The 17,350-nt window shown below is 46.3% G+C and overlaps 1 protein-coding gene across 2 annotated transcripts in view; it reads left to right on the top strand.

The window, feature by feature from the left end:
• The first annotated feature begins 516 nt into the window (after window positions 1-516).
• The window catches only part of MBTPS1 (membrane bound transcription factor peptidase, site 1), a 44,868-nt gene continuing 28,034 nt past the window's right edge, over window positions 517-17,350 (top strand). Inside the window, exons 1-6 of one of the 2 annotated variants that reach the window (XM_070388642.1) lie at window positions 517-673; window positions 9,815-10,298; window positions 11,034-11,291; window positions 14,061-14,264; window positions 15,824-15,934; window positions 16,331-16,440. In XM_070388642.1, coding sequence (XP_070244743.1) covers window positions 10,136-10,298; window positions 11,034-11,291; window positions 14,061-14,264; window positions 15,824-15,934; window positions 16,331-16,440 — 846 coding nt within the window. In that variant the 5' untranslated portion in view covers window positions 517-673; window positions 9,815-10,135. The remainder of the gene's footprint in view (window positions 674-9,814; window positions 10,299-11,033; window positions 11,292-14,060; window positions 14,265-15,823; window positions 15,935-16,330; window positions 16,441-17,350) is intronic. The other variant, XM_070388644.1, reaches the window with a different exon arrangement.

Raw genomic sequence — 17,350 nt, forward strand, 5'->3', positions numbered from 1 at the left:
TTCAGAACGGGTCACCGCTTGGCGTCCGTGGTCCAGGCGACGCTGGGAGGGGTTAAGAGTAGAGCAGACCGGACTTCGGGCCGGGGTCTCGCCTGTCAGGGTGGAAGTCTGGCGAACACCCTCCGGCCTTGAGTAAGCACTTTACTCGCCAGCATCCGAGCTGCAGCGAGGGTTAAACGGGTAGAGGTTTGCAGGGGGAGCGCCGCCGCACCTGGCTCCACAGGCCCCAGGAGGAGAGCACTGGATGAATACGAAGGTTCGGTGGCTGTTCCGCCGCGGCTGTCCTCCGCAGGGCTGCGCCCGCCCGGGGGCCATACAGGTTTCCAGAGCTCCTGTGAATCCCCCATCCGCCCCCAATCTTCCTTTCTCCAGACTCGGGCCGAGTCCCAGCAACCTGACCCCGCCCCTGCCCCAGGGCCGCAAACGTCGCGAGACCTCCACCCTTCCTCCCAGCCAGGGTGCCTCCCGCCCCGGGACCTCAGCGTCCAGCGCGCGCACGCAGGGCACGCACGGTCGGCGGGGTCCGGCGTTCTGGGCCGTCGGTGTCCCCGCCCCAATCGCGCAGTCTCGCGAGAGTTGGGAGTAAACAGCACCGAATGGAGACCCGAGGCGTGTTTGCGGCGGAGGCGCCGTTATCCCGGGCCCAGCAGACCCGAGCCTGAGGCGGCCGCAGGTACGTCAAGCAAGTCTGCTCCCCAGAGCCGCCGGCCCTCCCTACCTGCCGGGTCGCCCGAGCGCTCCGGCTTGCTCGCCGCGCTCGAGGGCCCGAGGGCGGGGGTCTGTGCGGGCGGGGGCGGCGGCGGCGGCGGCGGGGCCTCTCTGCGCCCCTGGAGCCGCGCGGGCGCGAACCGGGCTGTACGGGGGCGGCGGTGGGGGGCGCGGGGAGGACGAGCGTTGGAGACGTGCCGGTGCGCCGCTTGCCTGCCCGCGGGAGCCTCGCCGTCCCGCCGCTCGCCCCGGCCGGACTGCCGGCCGGTTTCCTCGCCTGGCCCTCTTTGCGCGTTGACACGCCTCGGTGGTCGCTTCACTTCCCCGCTTCCTTGATCTGAAGTGAACTTTGATCGAGTCACACCGTGTGCCTGGTCCGGGCCCTCAGCCTCGGAGCAGACCGCGGTTCTCGGTCTGCTTCCCAGAGGGGAGCCTGCTGTGGGATTTTAAGGGACCTCGATTCCTGCCCCTTCCGTGTCTGGTTTTTCATAAATGCGGGGCAAAAACCTCGTCGGTCGTTTGGGTCGGGGAGGTTCTGGTTGACTCTCAGACCTGAAGGAGCTTCACGTGCTGCCTAAGACTGTTGTACGCCGTCTCCTTTACGTTCATTTAAGATGTTTACCCCTTGTCTGGGTTAGCGCCCTTGAGACTTTGGGCCTATTTGCCTATGCAGATTAAGTTAAATATTTACTTTAGATTCCGAAGGACACTTCCAAGTAAGAGAGAGTAGCCTAAGGTCTCGGAGTTGAACTGGAGAATTTCGTTTCCTTTGGCCCTTTAGTCTTGACTGCTGGTAAGTAGCGCTCTCGCTTCAAGGTTTCAGTTTGCCTAAGTATGAAAATGAGGAGTTTGGAGAACAGTGATTTCCCACCCCCCCCCCCCAACTTTTAATCTGCGGCACCCATTTTACATATATATATTTACATACATACGTATATATATATGTATATATACACACACACTTTTTTAACGTGAGCGCTTTATTAAGGTTAAAATTACTGTTTTTAAGTGTGCTTATTCAACATTTTTTTTTCCTGTAAATTTGCAGTTGTGCAATCATCATAATCCAGTTTTAGAACATTTCTTCCATCCCCAAAAGATCCCCCACAGTGCCCATTTGCAGTCAGTGCCCATTTCTAACTCCAGCTCCAGGTGACCACTAATTTGCTGCCTCCTTAGATTTGTCTTTTTTGAATATTTTGTGTATTCAGATGGGATTATATGTGACTATTGTGTCTGGCTCCTTCTGTTTTTCATACTGCCTTTAGACTTCGTGTAATTTGTACCCTGTATCGGTGTGTCATTCCTTCTTTTTTTTTTTTTAAAAAAATTGAAGTATAATTGCTTTACAATGTGGTATTAGTTTCAGGTGCCCAGCAAAAGTGATTCATTTACACATATGTATATTCTTTTTCAGATTCTTTTCTATTCTAGGTTATTACAAGATATTGAACATAGTTCTCTGTGCTATAACAGTGCTAAGTCGCTTCAGTCGTGTTTGACTCTGTGTGACCCTATGAACTGTAGCCTGCCAGGCTCCTCTGTCCATGGGATTCTCCAGGCAAGAATACTGGAGTAGACTTCCTTGCCCTCCTCCAGGGCATCTTACTGACCCAGGGATCAAACCCGTGTTTCTTTACAAGTCCTGCACTGGGAGGCAGGTTCTTAACCAGTAGTGCCACCTGGGACGCTCATGCTGTACAGCGTGTCCTTGATTATCTTTACAACCCCTTTGACTCTTTGCTTAGAATTCTCCAGGCAAGAGTACTGGAGTGGGTTGCGATTCCCTTCTCCAAGGGATCTTCCTGACCCAGGGATTGAACCCGGGTGTCCTGCCCCGTGTCTCCTGCATTGCAGGCAGATTCTTTACCATCTGAGCCATCAGGGAAGCCCCCATACATAGTGGTGTGTATCTGATAATCCTGCACTCCTAGTTTACCCTTTCCCTCCATACTTCATTCCTTTTTATGGCACACTCATAGTCCACTCTTTGCATGTAACACATTTTGTTTATCCATTCATGCAGGGCACTTCTTTCAGATAATGTTTTTTGTTGCCATGTATGAAGCAGATGGCTAGAGCCCTTTTTGTTAGAGGTGGGGAGGGGGACGCCTGGGGTGGCTGGGTGGGACCCTGGCCCATAAGCTAACTCCAGTGTGCTCCCCAAGTATCCTTATAATCAAGAGTTGGTTGCCTCTGTAAATAAAGCATTTTTAGTCTAGTGCTTGCAGAGCTTTAGAAGCTCCTTGGGCCCCATGGGATGTTGTAGGCTCCCTCCTGAAGAGTCAGGAGGTTTAATCATCCCCTTCACGTCCTTCTCATGTTGTGCGATTACCTTGTCTGTCAGTCTCAGGGGGAGATGGTTCTTGTCCTGCCTGCTGTCTCTCTCATTTGTGTGGCAGCCACAGTGCCAGAGTAACTAGAGGCTGCAGGCCCAATAGACCGCACGTGGCTCCTAGTGCAGTGCTGTAAGTGCAGTAGGGGGTGGTGTATTTGCATCTGCCCCTTTACATCAGGAGAGAGTTGAGATACTGCATCTATTTTATTGGAAGAACTTGGCAAGTCTAACCCTTGATGACTTGAAATATTAAGAACGGGAGATGGACCTTGGTCTCTCAGTGTATGGTCTGAGTCAGCTTGAGACTGATTTCCTCCTCCCTGGGGCCTAATCAGTTTTGACCTGCTACAAAAATCTGTTCACTTGGTTTATTAATATTGAGGATGTCTTTTTGTCTGAGGTTGTTTAAGGAATGAGTTTAAAATGTGGCAAGTGTGAACCTCCTGTGTGGCTGACCGATCCTGGATGGTGGGAAGGTAAAGAGAATGAAGAGACAGCAGCAGCCTCTGTGAAAGAACAGACAATAAAAACAGTGTGGACCATGACTCTTGACTTTGGTGCTCTTGACTCTCGGGGCTGAATTTCCCCCTACAAAACCTACTGATGGGTGAATGTGCCAGAATGAATGGTTTAATCAGGCTTAAGAATACACCTTTGTTTTAAGATATTGTGATCTGGCATCTCTCAAATGTTAGCCTGTTAAACAATGGTAATACAGTCAAGTGTGCAGTTAGCTATGAAAGTGGTATTTTTACAGCCAAATTTTGATTAAACTGAATGGTACCCTTTTGTGACCTAAACAGATTTTCTCGATCTGTTTCAGTAAAGGGTCATTAAAAAGCAAGGCACATCTTCCTGATTAGACGACTATTGGGTGATAAAAGTCATTTCCCTGACTTGTGTTCTTTAATTATTTGCAAAGAAACAAATTTGTATGTACTTTAGCTATACCCAGAATCATAATCCTAGTGACACTGTTTTATAATGCACGTAGAAGATTCTGGGCTGTAAGGAATGTTGACTGTTGCCTGCCCAGGTAATCCATCTCCTCTACTTGGTCTCCCTCTTAACCAATCCCATTAAATCTTATTCCTGTCATTGTATTATTTGAGCTTTGTATTTTACATTTAGTATTTAATGTCAAGTATTTTTTGATTGTACCTGTATTGGAGACATAATTATACTTACTTATGGAAAATCCATAATGTTAAATACCATCTTTTAGGGTGTACCTTTGTATGGAAAAATAACCAGGCCTTCTACATAAAGAATTTATAGAAATTAAATCCAGTCAACAGTTAGTGGATCCAGAGACAACCCTAACCAGGCCCTATAACTAAGTGATATTACAGATGACAAATCTGTTTAGAATGAACTAGTTGAACCTTAAGTTAGAATAACCTTAAGTTAGCATAACCTTAAGTTAGAAGGTAGACAGATTTTTAAAAACAAATCCTAAGAAGTAGATTCCTTTTCTGGAGGAGGACATGGCAACCCACTCTAGTATTTTTGCCTGGAGAATCCCATGGACAGAGGAGCCTGGTGGGCTACAGCCCATGGGGTCTCAGAGAGTCAGACATGACTGAAGTGTTTTGGCACGCACACATGCAGATCCCTTTTAAGCTCTGCTATATGTATAATTGAAATTACATTTTTAACATATTTTGACTGTGCAAGTTTTATTGCATAAAGTTATCTTTTTTCATGTTCTTTCTCCCTGGTGCATATAGATAGATATTTAAAAATGAAAATTTGGATCACATTAACTGTTTTACTTAATATTTCATTAGCACTTCCCCCATATTCTCTGGGAAATACGTTAGTTTCCTGTGGCTGCTGTAACAAATTTCTACATACTTGTTGGCTTAAAACAACAGATTTGTTGTCTTGCAGTTCTGAAGGTCAGTAGTCTGAGATCAGTGTCACTGGGCTTAAGTCAAGGTGTCAGCTTCATTCCTTCTGGAAGTTCCAGGGAACATGTGTTTGCATCCCTTTTCCAGCATCCAGAGGCACCTGCAGACTTTGGTGCCTGACCTGCTGCTATCACTTCAGCCCCACGCGCCCATCATCACTCCCCTGCCTCCTTCTTATAGACTCTTGTCATTACGCTGGACCCAAATGGACCATCCAGGATGCTCTCCCCATCAGAACATGCTTTTAGTTACACCTGCTGAGTCCTTTCAGCCGTATAAAGTAACATTCATAAGTTCTGCGGATAAGAATGTGGACATCGTTTGGGAACCACTATTCAGCCTTCCCAAGGAGCCTAATTTTAAATTGCTGTATTGCATTCCATAATGTACATGAATTATTTAGCTAGTTCCTTGTTGCATTTTAGGTGGTCTCTGATTTTTCCCAGTTAAAAGCCTTGCACATAAATTGTGTGCCCTCAGATTCATACTTCTGCGGATTTCAGGAAAGCTGGGTAACAACCTTCCTCTTAAGAGTGTAGCCTCTGGAGCCAGACTGCCCATGTTCCCAGCCCAGCTTCCCCACTCAGAGGCCAGGTGACTCCAGGCAGTGCTGAGCCAGCCTAGGCCTCAGTTTTCTTGTTGAAAGTGGGGTGGGGACAGATTGTTGTACGGATTAAGTGAGTTAATACATGCGCATTACATAGGATAGTGTCTGCCACATGCTGAGTGCTCCGTATGTGTTCATTGTTGTTCTTACCGAATTTATCAGGCTAAAAGTTTTTTACATTCTCTTATTGACAAATTTCAACTCTTAAAGGTCATAAGAGTTTTTACATTCACTAACAAACTAGGAAAGTATTCAAGTTGAATTCTTAAACTTGATTTCATTTTATCTGGCTGTCTCAGTTTTGTCTGTCAAAATGTTACTTGACTTTTATGATGTAAATTAGAGTCACCGGGGTTAAGTCCAGCAGCTGTTTACTATCCCAGTTCCTCAGAATGAGAAATACTTTTAATTTTCCTTTGAGTAGCTCAGCACATCTCTTGGGATGTTCAGGTATCATTCTGTGTGACAGCTGATGGCTGTAAATCTGCTTGACAAGGTCCATGGTCTGGTTGGGCATACATCGGTCGGTGCAGACTGAGTCTGCAAGAGGCTTAAAGTTGCCTCCTCTCCTCCCCTACATTTGCAAATTCACTGAGGGCAGTCCTAGCAACTGAGACTAAATATAGGACCTTTTTTTTTCTTTGTATATTTTGGAAACCATTTCCACCATTTCAGAAAGGGTGGAAGAATAGTACAAGCCCTTTTTTCTCTGCATTTGTAAGTAAGTTGCAGACCTGATGCCCTTGATCCCCAGGTACTGTAGTGGGCATTTCCTTTGAGCAAGGACCTTCTTGCATAACCACGGCACAGCCTTCGGAGTCCAGCAGTTGGTCGTGATACTCCACCACTGTCTAATCACAGACTGGTCCCATGCAGGTTGTGCCAGTTGTTCCTTCCAGTAACATCCTCACAGCAAAGGGATCCAGTTCAAGAGTCTTGAGTTGCCTTCAGTCTGGAGCCTAATCTCAGCCGTTCCTTGGTTTTCATTACCTCAGTATTTAGGGAGGTTGTAGGCCAGTCGTTCTGAAAGATGTCCCTCAGTTTGGGTCCTGATGTTTCCTCATGACCTGATTCAAGTTGTGTGTCTTTGGCAGGACCCCTCAGGAGATGCCAGGCTCTTCCACCACGTCTGCCTGATGGACCCGGGTCTCTTTGTCCCATCTCTGGTTAACTTGATGAAGCGTCTCCATCCTGACATTCCTCTACTTCCTTTTGTAAATCAGGGTTTTGTTGGGAGGCATTCTGAGATCATGTAACTAGCTTAATCCTCTTTGCACTTAAGTTTATTTTCTGTGTGTATGCCATGGTGGACTCTGTTTTACTTTTGTCTTCAGTGGGTCAAGATCTGTTACTTTCAACGTTTACTTTGATGCTCAGATCCCAGTGGGCCCCTGTGACCCTCCCCACCATTCTGTGAGCCCTTCTTCCTCTTTGGCACAGATGTTGCAGATTTGTCTCTTTTTACCCTGCCCAGCCTGAAACTCGCTCTCTCTCTAAGGAGCCTGGTTTCTTTCAGTGGCGTATAGTGTTTAGAAAAGCAGTGCTGGGCACTAGTGGGGGTAAGGGGTTCCCTCCTATGAGAATATTGCTGCCCCCATGCTCTTTCCTTGAGCAGACACTCCATGTGTTGGTGCGGGTGTATGTTTCTGCAGCTGTCTGTTGAAAACCTTGCATTCACACCAGTTTCCATTGTCATCCTGCATGGTTCATTCCAGTGTTTCCCTTCATGTTTGAGACTTCCTTCTCTGACAGTGAGAAAGGTGCCTCCCATTCTCCACAAAATATTTATTTGACCCAATCGGTGTCCTTCTGCCTTCTGTCACTGCTGACCCCTCACTCAGATTCTGACGTCCCTTGCTGGGGGCCTCACACGCACCCCCCCGCCCTCAGTCTCCATCACTGCACACGGGCTGGGCTGCTGAGGCTTTCCCACCAACACCTGCCTTCTTGTCCTCAGCCTGTTGTTTTTGTAAAAAGTGTTTTCCCTTCCTGTGTGTCTGTGTAGGTGTTTGTGCTTCCATTCTCTGTGCCCACCTGTGCTGGTTGCTGCGTGTGTGTCTGCTACCAGATGGTGAGCCTGGCCCGGGGAGCATGCTCTCCAGGTCTGCACTGGGGACGGAGTGGAAGGAGCCGTCGTGGGCACGGTGAGGAGTGCCTTCAGAGCCCCACGGAGGAGTAGGGGACTGTGTCTTTAAAGCAGACAGGCCAGGGCTGCAGAGGTCCGTAGCCGGTGGCTGGTCTTGCGACCCCAGTGATGGCGTGGGCACTGCCTCAGTTGTAAGAGAGCATCAGCCTTCTCTCCCCACAGGCTGACTTTTAAGTTCATCGTCTTTACCTGTGTGTGAATTATTTTGGAACAGGTTTAATGAAAGTTGATGTAACTCAACTTACAGAGTCTAACATTTGCTCACTAGTGTCGCTCGCTAATATTTGTGTGGTATCCAGTCCAAATGTGTCGTAGATTCTATAGCATTCTGTTTGTATTTATTTTTTTGTTTTTTCACTGTAAGTTCATTTCCTGTATCATGCTAGCCTTTGGCACTGTGATTAGCTTTCTCATCTGTGACCTGTAATACGATGAGCCAGGTGTATGCTTCAGGTAATTGTATTCTGTGATAGCCTCATTGCTGCGAGTACCAAATATGAACAGAAACTTGGGGCTCACTCCCAGGTGGCTTCTTGTAAAACAGGTTGGAGAGGCTTTTGGTGTCCCCTGTTGCTTTTCTTCCATCTTTCTCTTCTGTTCGTCGTTTTTAATTGTTTATATGATTGATTGACATTCTCTTGTTCTCTGTGTTGCTATGGAAATAGATTTTAATATTTCATTTCTATCTGATAAACTCTGTTCCACCAACCTTGGTTTCCAGTTCGAATTAGGCCTGCTTTTCATATCATTTGTTATTATAATGATGAATGTACTAATTATTAGTGCAAAGATTGTTTAGATACTCCAACTGCTTATCTGTATTTACCACTGTTTTCTTGTTTATCTGTGCTTTCCTATAGAAGCACACGTGAGTAGTCCTAGAAACCACAAACCCCTTGTTATTCTCAGATACCAGTTTCTGCCGGAAGAATGGGTTTATTAATACCTTGACACACCTCTCTCAAAAAGGGGCTGACTCCTTGTCCTGAATGTTTTCTTCTTAGAAACAAGTAGTGATGGAAGGAAGGACTGTCTCATTGCTCTGTTTTCCCCCTGCTGGGTTATTTATGTTTCTGATGTGATCTGTGCAATGTGTTTTTCTGGATGTGCTACAGCCTGTGTTTTTTGTTTTTTAACTGCTGCTCTATTCTTCACTGTGAAGAATTACCCTTTTCTTTGCCATTCAGATATTTTGAAAGGTATTTGTGCTTACATACAATTTAATACTCAAATCACATTTTTCTCTGGCAACAGCTTTTACCTCACCAACTGTCCGTCTTCTCATACCACATCCAGTAAAGAGAGAATCTGATTTTATAACACATTCAGCAGGTTGAAAGTCTTTAAGTTGAGGCTTCAGGTAAAATACATTTACTGACAATAAAAACTCTTCCATGCTCTCTTCATAGAATTGGCAGAAAATATTTCAAAACCTGAAAAAGTGTAGTTTGAGTAATTTCAGAGCACAGTGTGTCTTAGAGGATGGTAGATACATGAATTGCATGGAAATTAGCCTGTTCTTAGGAGTTACTCTTATAGTAGAAAGAAAAGGATGTGTACCAAGCCTTTACTTGAAAAACTGGTGGAATTTCATTGGTAACCCACTCCAGTGTTCTTGCCTGGAGAACCCATGGACAGAGGAGCCTTGGATCGCAGAGTCCAGCGCGCTGAGGGACCAGCAGTGCGCGTGGGAGTTAAAGTGCTGATGAGGGCAGCGCCCTGGGGTAGGGAAAGGCGGGATCTACACCTGAGGCGCAAGGGAGGGGCTTGAGCAGAGTCATGCCTCCCATTCGTTAGCTCAGGGCTGATGTGCTTAGTGTTCCGGGGGTCATTTATTATCCTTGTTTTTCTCCATTTTTCTCATTTATTTTATCCTGTTTTATTTTTGAAGCTGTCTTAAAACTTTCTTTTCCCCGTGAAAGTGGTGAGGAGTGACTAAATTAAAATGAGCCCATAGATATTTCTTGGTTGCATCATGCATTTGTTTTGTCTTATAGCTGGTTTGGCTTTTAGACCCTCTTATCTAAATTTCAGAGATCGTGAAACTTCCCTGGCCCTGTCGCTGTGCTGCTCATGTCCCTGTTGCTTGCTTTGTTTTGTAGACTGGCTCTCAGTGATCGCTCATCCCCGCTGGACTTTGGTTCCGTGGTGCACATGGAGTGTAGGACTCAGGGGTCTGGGCCAGAGTGAGCGAAGCCTGAGGCCCAAGATGGAGAAGAAACGAAGAAAGAAATGAAAGCCTCGTTTCAGGCCAAGCCACAAGAGGCCATGAAATTTAACTTTTATTTACGTTGGACAAGACTGTAAAATGGCGGATCAGTAATGTTTCAGCTGAAAGCTGAAACAAAAATTAACTTATAATCAAGGAAGAAAAAAGTGCGATTTGAGTTTATGCGATTTTATGACCATACTCACTTACGACCATGAAGCTTGTCAACATCTGGCTGCTTCTGCTGGTGGTTTTGCTCTGCGGGAAGAAGCATCTGGGCGACAGACTGGAAAAGAAACCTTTTGAAAAGGCCCCGTGCCCTGGCTGTTCCCACCTGGCTTTGAAGGTGGAGTTCTCCTCAACGGTTGTGGAATATGGTAATGATATTATTTTAAATGTTAGGGACTTCCCCCTCAGTGTGTTGGGTTTTTCTGTTTTCTTTTTTCAGATTTATTACAAACATTAGCTTTTGCCAAAAACATTTCCCTCTCTTCTGCAATAAAGGTCAAATGGGCTGAGTGCATAGTGTGTGTATATTAATTCTGCTGGTTTGTTTTTTCAGTTTACTTATTTTATATAAAGCAAAGAAATTAACATTCTGAATTATTTCCCTAAAATTGGATTCCATGGGACAGATGTCATTGTAGCTGGTGAGGGTGGGGACTTTGGAGAGGCTGAAAGTTTATGTGACCAGTTGTGAATAACTAAGTAATGAGTCTTATATGATCTGTTCTAAGTTTCGTTAAGTTTTCAGGAAGAAGAGAGCCTTCACTTCTCTGAATTCCTCCTTCCTACTTGAAACCTTACGTGCATTTCTCTGCCATGTGCTCAAACTTCTCTTAACATTCGGTATTTGAAAAAGAGCTCAGGTGTCTGGTTTTGAGTGATGTGTCCTGTGATCAGTGGGGTTCATCCAGATCGTTTTAGCTCAGAGCTCTGGACACTGCCATCCAGGGTGTTTAAGCTAGTCTGTTTACTGCTCTTTCTGCTGTAGGTGTTATGATATATATGTTTTCTTTTACCAGGAAAACTTTGTATTACCTATAGTCTTGTATAATGTCAAAATATAGGTTCGTAAGTTCTTATTTTTATTTTGTGGTCATTGATTTCAGAGTACATTGTGGCTTTCAATGGATACTTTACGGCCAAAGCTAGAAATTCATTTATTTCAAGCGCCCTGAAGAGCAGTGCAATCGACAACTGGAGAATTATACCTCGAAACAATCCATCCAGTGACTACCCTAGTGATTTTGAGGTGATTCAGATAAATGAGAAACAGAAGGCGGGGCTGCTGACTCTCGAAGACCATCCGAACATCAAGCGGGTAACACCCCAGCGGAAAGTCTTTCGTTCCCTCAAGTACACAGAGGGTGAGTACTGCTCCCGAGGGCTGGTCTGTGTGCATTTCTGCTGTGCTGGAAGCACAGGGGGTGTATGTCTTCACACAGGGCAGTATCTGAGAAATAGTACAGTGAACACCCCGTCTTTCATCAGCTGTGAACACTTTCTCAGCAGGAATAAAAAAAACCAGAAAAGAGACTTTGTGCTTCTGATCAAAAGTTTGCAGTAAGAATGATCTCTGTTGTGTGGGAAGAGATTTTCACCAGGTTTCTCTCAGAGCCTTCAGGCTGTGAGGCCCTGACACCCCTTCTCGCTTGGAAACTAAGATGGTGTCTTCGAGTCTCCTTGCTTGCGTTTTGCGTCTTTCAGTGCGTGTTTTTATTTTGGATGCATCTGGCAAAATGCTTTTTCTTTGGGTTTCATTTTGCTTTTCTCAGACCCTCCTGACCGTGCACCATCGTGCCTCGGCTGGGCTTGTTGAAGCTGAAAGCTGGGCTCGTGCGGGGATGGAAGGAATTTGCTGAGTCCCTTTCAGCTCTAGGGCTCACTCTCCGAGTCCTTACGACAGGCCTGTGGAGAGAAGTTCCTTCTCAGATAACTAGTTGAAGATTAGTATATACTAGTTTCCAAAGCAGGTGTACTACCAAAGGGGAAAGGGTTTTTCCCTATTCATCAGAAACTGGGGTAGCAAATAGATAATAGCTATTATCGCTTATTGTTTTTCTTTCATTAGAAGGAAAACGAAATAAGATGTCTGTCATATGAGGCCCGAGAGCCTCTCAGGTTTAAAACCACACCCAGGGGACAAGCCAGTTCGCGTGCCAGCTGCGGAGTTCAGGGGGGTCTGACTTCGCAGAGCTCTTTCCATTAGTCCATGTTTCCTGTGTTCTCTTTGAAAAGCAGTCACCTCAAAGCAATCCATGAAGATAAAAACAAATCAGACCTGTGCAGTTAGCCAAATGCGTGCCTTGTGTCTTTTTATTCTTTAGAGAGCTGCAGAATATTTTAGGAAATGTGGTAGCATGGGAAGTGCATAGAGTTTCATGGTTCGGGGTCCCCTTCTGTACCCTCTCCAGCATGGTTTCAGATTGTTGGGCTGCCCTGAAAGGACATAGTGTATCTCTTCCTCTGGTCATGAGCTGTGGGTACCGGTGGTGAGCATCTTTTCTTTAAGCTTCTGCTTATCCAGAAAATGGAGATGATGCCACCCACCTGAGTTCTTCTGAAGGTGAAAGGAAATAGTGCATGTGAAGAGAGCTTAGCAGAGTTCTTGGGCTGTTATAAGCAGACGTTAAATGTTCATTTTTGGGAGTTCCCTGGCAGTCCAGTGGTCAGGACTCTGAGCTTTCAGTGCTGGGGCCTGGGTTCAATCCCTGGTCAGGGAACTAAGATCCTGTATGCTGCATGGTGCAGCAAAAAAAACCAACTCATTTTTCTGTGGCTTTATTGTTAGAATGCTTTGCTTTATTTAGGGTCGGAACCTGTCACACTCTGGATCCCACCCCTGGTCTCGGTGGGCTGTAAGACAGAGCTGACCTGATTTCCATGAGACAGCACTGTGAGGCGTTTCGAGGACAGCTTGGTGTCCCTGTCTGTTACTTGTCTCTGGGATAATAGATACCAGTTCCTTCAGGAGCTACTCATATAACCTGGTCTTACCCTTTTAATGGCTTGCTTGCAAATATGTCCCGTTTTCTCTAAATTGCTCCTAACGAGTAAAGCCAGAACCGAGTTCAGCCCTCCGGGTGTAGTGTGGTCTGCTGGAGCGAGAGCCTGGCAGACCCTCCTTGGTCTGAATATTGTCCTTCTGTCAGTTCCCCGGCTGTTGACTGAAGGCACGGAGTCAATATGGGAGGGTCAGTGCAGAATCGTCTCAGTTGCAGTGTGCAAATAGTCACTTAATGGAACTGACGCAACTGTGTATTTCTCCAGGTCCTTGTATTTTCATGGGTGTAGCCTGGTGAGACCGGAAAGAGAGAGATAATAACTTCCTTTAGAAACAGAACTTCAGTAGTATTACAGATGGTCCTGTAGAGAAGGGTTTGAAATATGTTTTTTTCTTCTTTATAGCATGGTTTTTGAAAGGTAAAGGGACACCCTTGTGATATTTCTACTTTTTTCTTCCATTAAAGAACAAGTGCTTACAGATGGTGAATTCATGCTTTTAGTGCCCAGTCTGGCAGGTCTTGATAAAAGTGCAGTCAGGTGCCCACCAACAACATCAAGATGTAAAACGTCACCCCCAGCAGTTCTCCCTGAGTCCTGTGTAGGTGTTTTGTTTTTTGAAGGGCGATGTCCTCGTAGATACTCGTGCTGAGGACGTGGAACAGGTCACAGTAGGACAAGGTCGCAGCGAGGTGTCCGGGGATCACAGGGTCCTTCCTGTCTGAGATCACGCGGTGAACGGAGAAGCTGCGCCGTTGCTTAGTGCACGTTTTCTTGCACTCTGCCCTCCCCCCCACCCCCTTTCTGGTTCATTGAGAATAAGTGGTTGGTGAAATACCAAGCATTTCTTCAATTTCAGTATCAAAACTGACTTTATCTCTTTAGAAATAATCATTTTATCAGTTGTTCCCTCCCTCTTATTGGTTAGAAGATTCCAGGTAAAGAACTGTTTGGGAAGAATGTGGTGGCTAAATAATGTCCTGTGAATGTAAGGGTTGAGAAGTTCCTCCTGGCAGAGGGGAGAGAGTGTCACTCTCCTGCACGGGGATTTCAGGAGGGGGTCACTGCACCGGTGGAAGGAGTATCCCCTGACGGTACACATCCTGAGATCTGCTCTCTCTCCTTGCCTGCAGCAGAGCCCGGCTCGCCCTGTAACGAGACCCGCTGGAGCCAGAAGTGGCAGTCCTCACGGCCCCTGCGCAGGGCCAGCCTCTCCCTGGGCTCCGGCTTCTGGCACGCCACTGGGAGACACTCGAGTCGGCGGCTGCTCAGGGCTATCCCGCGCCAGGTCGCCCAGACGCTGCAGGCTGACGTGCTGTGGCAGATGGGCTACACAGGTGGGCGTGGGGGCTGGGCAGGCCTCCTCCCTCTCCAGCACCCGTAGCTGAGGCTGTGCCACCTCATGCATCTGTCCTTCTGCAGGTTGAGCTGGACGCACTCAGCTGTCCCTTTGTCCTACGTATGGGTGACAGCTCCTATATTTGTCCAGTCCTGCTCACTTACTGTGTCTTACTGTTTCTGAGGTAGTCAGGGCATGTTCTTTCCTGTTGTTGCACGTGAGCAGGCACAGTACTTGCTGCCCACGCCAGGGCTGACTGGCAGTCCAGTGGAGTTCTGTCATTTCCCAGGGAAGGAAGTCAGATCCAGAGATGTCACCTTGATTTGAGCACATCCTCCCATGCAGTGGCCTGTGTGCAGTATGGCTGAGTGATTGTCAAGATGGTGATCTTTTGTTTCAGAACAGGAAACAATATTAAAGACTGTTTCTTAGCAAATGGAACTCAGCCAATCAAATGTTTTTTCTTACTGATTAATCATGGCAGAAAATTCCTGTTTTCACTGATGTGGAACTTTGGATCCTAAACATCAACTCATGTCTCTGGCCCCTGATACGTCACAGTTTGTCTTGGTGTCTTTCCATTTTTCCTTGGCTTAGAGACCCAGAGACCTTACCCCTGCTCAGACTCAACACTCGGGAGACTGACATTTTATTAAATGATGATTTCCTCTTGGTTTATAGCTTCACAAAACAGAAATTCTCTAATCATCAGAAAAGCATTTTTTATTTCCCCCACACTAGCTATTTTCTAGTATTGTGTGTGCATTTTAAAAAAGGAAACAATATACTTTGATGGTTGTTTCATTGTAAATTGATTGTTTAATGTTTAGTATTGATATGTAAACAATTCTCTTACTGGAAAGACATTTACATATCAAGGCTTACTCCTGTTAGCTTTTAAATAATATGAGTATCTTGTATTTTTTTCTTACATATTTTCTAGAATTTCTTGATCTGACAGTATCAATCATATTTCACATTGTGCACATACCTTTTGGCCAGTATCGGAAATAGACTTGTTATTGTAGGAAAGTGTGTGGTATAGTGGTTTTCCTTTAAGTGTGGTTTTCCCTGCATGTGGGTGAAAGCTCGTATCTGCAGAGTTGTTGTCATGAGTGAACAGCACTGAGTCCTTGTCAGAAGGAGGAGCCGCCCCCCGCTCCTATGAGTGAGCTCTGCACTACCCCCAGGGCCCCTCTAAGGGGAATGGAGCCTGGAGAAAATGGCCTGAAGAGGACAGTCCATCATCAGTGGAGGATTTGGGGGAGGTGGTTTCACGCCCGGGTGCGGGTGACAGTTGAGGGATGGCCAGAAGGACTTCCTGTGTGTCCGTGGGTCTTACTTAGCAGCTGGTGTTGGCCATCCTCAGCTGTCCCTCTCTCTGGCCTCAGCCCAGCCAGGCCCCGGGCATTTCCCTACTGTGGGCATTCTGTGGGCAGGCTTTGCCTCTGGGTCCCCTGGTGTTCTGTGTGGGTACCAACGAGGAATGTATTTTATAGACAAAAATCCAGAACAGTGGTTTTTCTGAACACGATTCTGCTCTCTTCTTGGAATAAGGCACTAATGTAAGGGTTGCCGTGTTTGACACTGGGCTAAGTGAGAAGCACCCCCACTTCAAAAACGTGAAGGAGAGAACCAACTGGACCAATGAGCGAACGCTGGACGACGGTGGGTGGCCGGGGGCCTGAGGGGCGTTTCTGGTCGCTCCCATCCTCCCTTTTATCAGCTGAGGGGGTTTTCCTGTGTAAATGATTAAATAGTCTGTATACGACAGTTATTCAGACAAACCCAAGTTGCTTTGTGCCTTTGGCAGAAGCTTTTCTAACTATCTCAGAGGAGGTTGGGAGGTGACTGAGGAGAGGGGTTGCCTGGTGGGAGGAATCCTTGCTGTTGCGGGGGAGCAGAAGCTGTTGGCCCCCGAGGTGGGGCTGGTGAGGTGCAGGCTCTGAGTGGAGGCCCTGGAGAGGCACTGGGGACTCTGTCTTGGACTTGGAGAACGAGTCTGTTTGAATGGATGGCCCACGTTATCAGCCATGCTTCATGATTTTTCCTTTCGGACAGCAGGGTTGGGCCATGGCACGTTCGTGGCAGGTGTGATAGCCAGCATGAGAGAGTGCCAGGGATTTGCTCCCGATGCAGAACTTCATATTTTCAGAGTCTTTACCAACAACCAGGTATGTGTTTTGAGGGCCCCTAAAACTTAAAAGAATTGGTTTTAAAATGTGAAAAGTCGAAACTCAGAAGAGAAGTGCTGGTTTAAAGGCAATGCACATCCGTGATGCTGAGCATCTCCCGGCCCCGCATGTGACTTTGCCCTCCTCCCGCCACCCCCTTCACTAGCCTCGCCAGAACACCAAAGACCCTGCTCCAGGGGGGTTCCTTGACCTCCCGTTTCTCCTGTCCACCACGCCTCAGGCACACTTGTACTTGAGACTAATCCACGTCTGTGTTGCTGCTGCTTTGCTGGACTAGGGTCGCTGTGTGCCCAGCACCCAGCATCATGTTGGGTCAGGAGGATTTAGATGCTTGCTCCCTTGCTCTGCATTTGGAAACGTTACTGGAAAGAGGGAGAGTCCTGGTTAGTTATTTATTGTTAAAGTCTAATTTTTGCCCAGGTAATACATAATTCACAAATATCCAGGGCACACAGGGATAATTCTCCCAACCCTCCCATCCCGCAGGTTTTTACCTCACTTCCCCAAGTCCCCCATGTGATGTTTTCTTTTTTTCTTATATCCTCTCCTTCTAGACTTTCTTTTGCATATTCAAGCAAGTATAACTGTATTTTTTTTAAAAAAAGCCTTTAAAAAGCATAATTCTGAATCATATTCTCTTTCCACTGTTTTTAACGTTTTGTGTTCATTCACGCTTTTAATTTGTAGTGCTCTTTATTTTTACCTGTGGGTCTAAGTTTCCACATCGTATAATTTCCTTTCAGCATGAAGAGATGCCTTTAGTATTGCTTGTAATGCAGTCTGTTAGCTATGATTTCTCTCAGCTCTAGTTTATCTGAAAATATCTTTATTTCATCTTTATTCTCAAAAAACTATTTTAACTGAGTATCAAATTCTGGATTGGAAGTCT

Source organism: Bos mutus, chromosome 18 (genome assembly GCF_027580195.1).
Source record: "Bos mutus isolate GX-2022 chromosome 18, NWIPB_WYAK_1.1, whole genome shotgun sequence".
Classification (NCBI taxonomy): Eukaryota; Metazoa; Chordata; class Mammalia; order Artiodactyla; family Bovidae; genus Bos; species Bos mutus.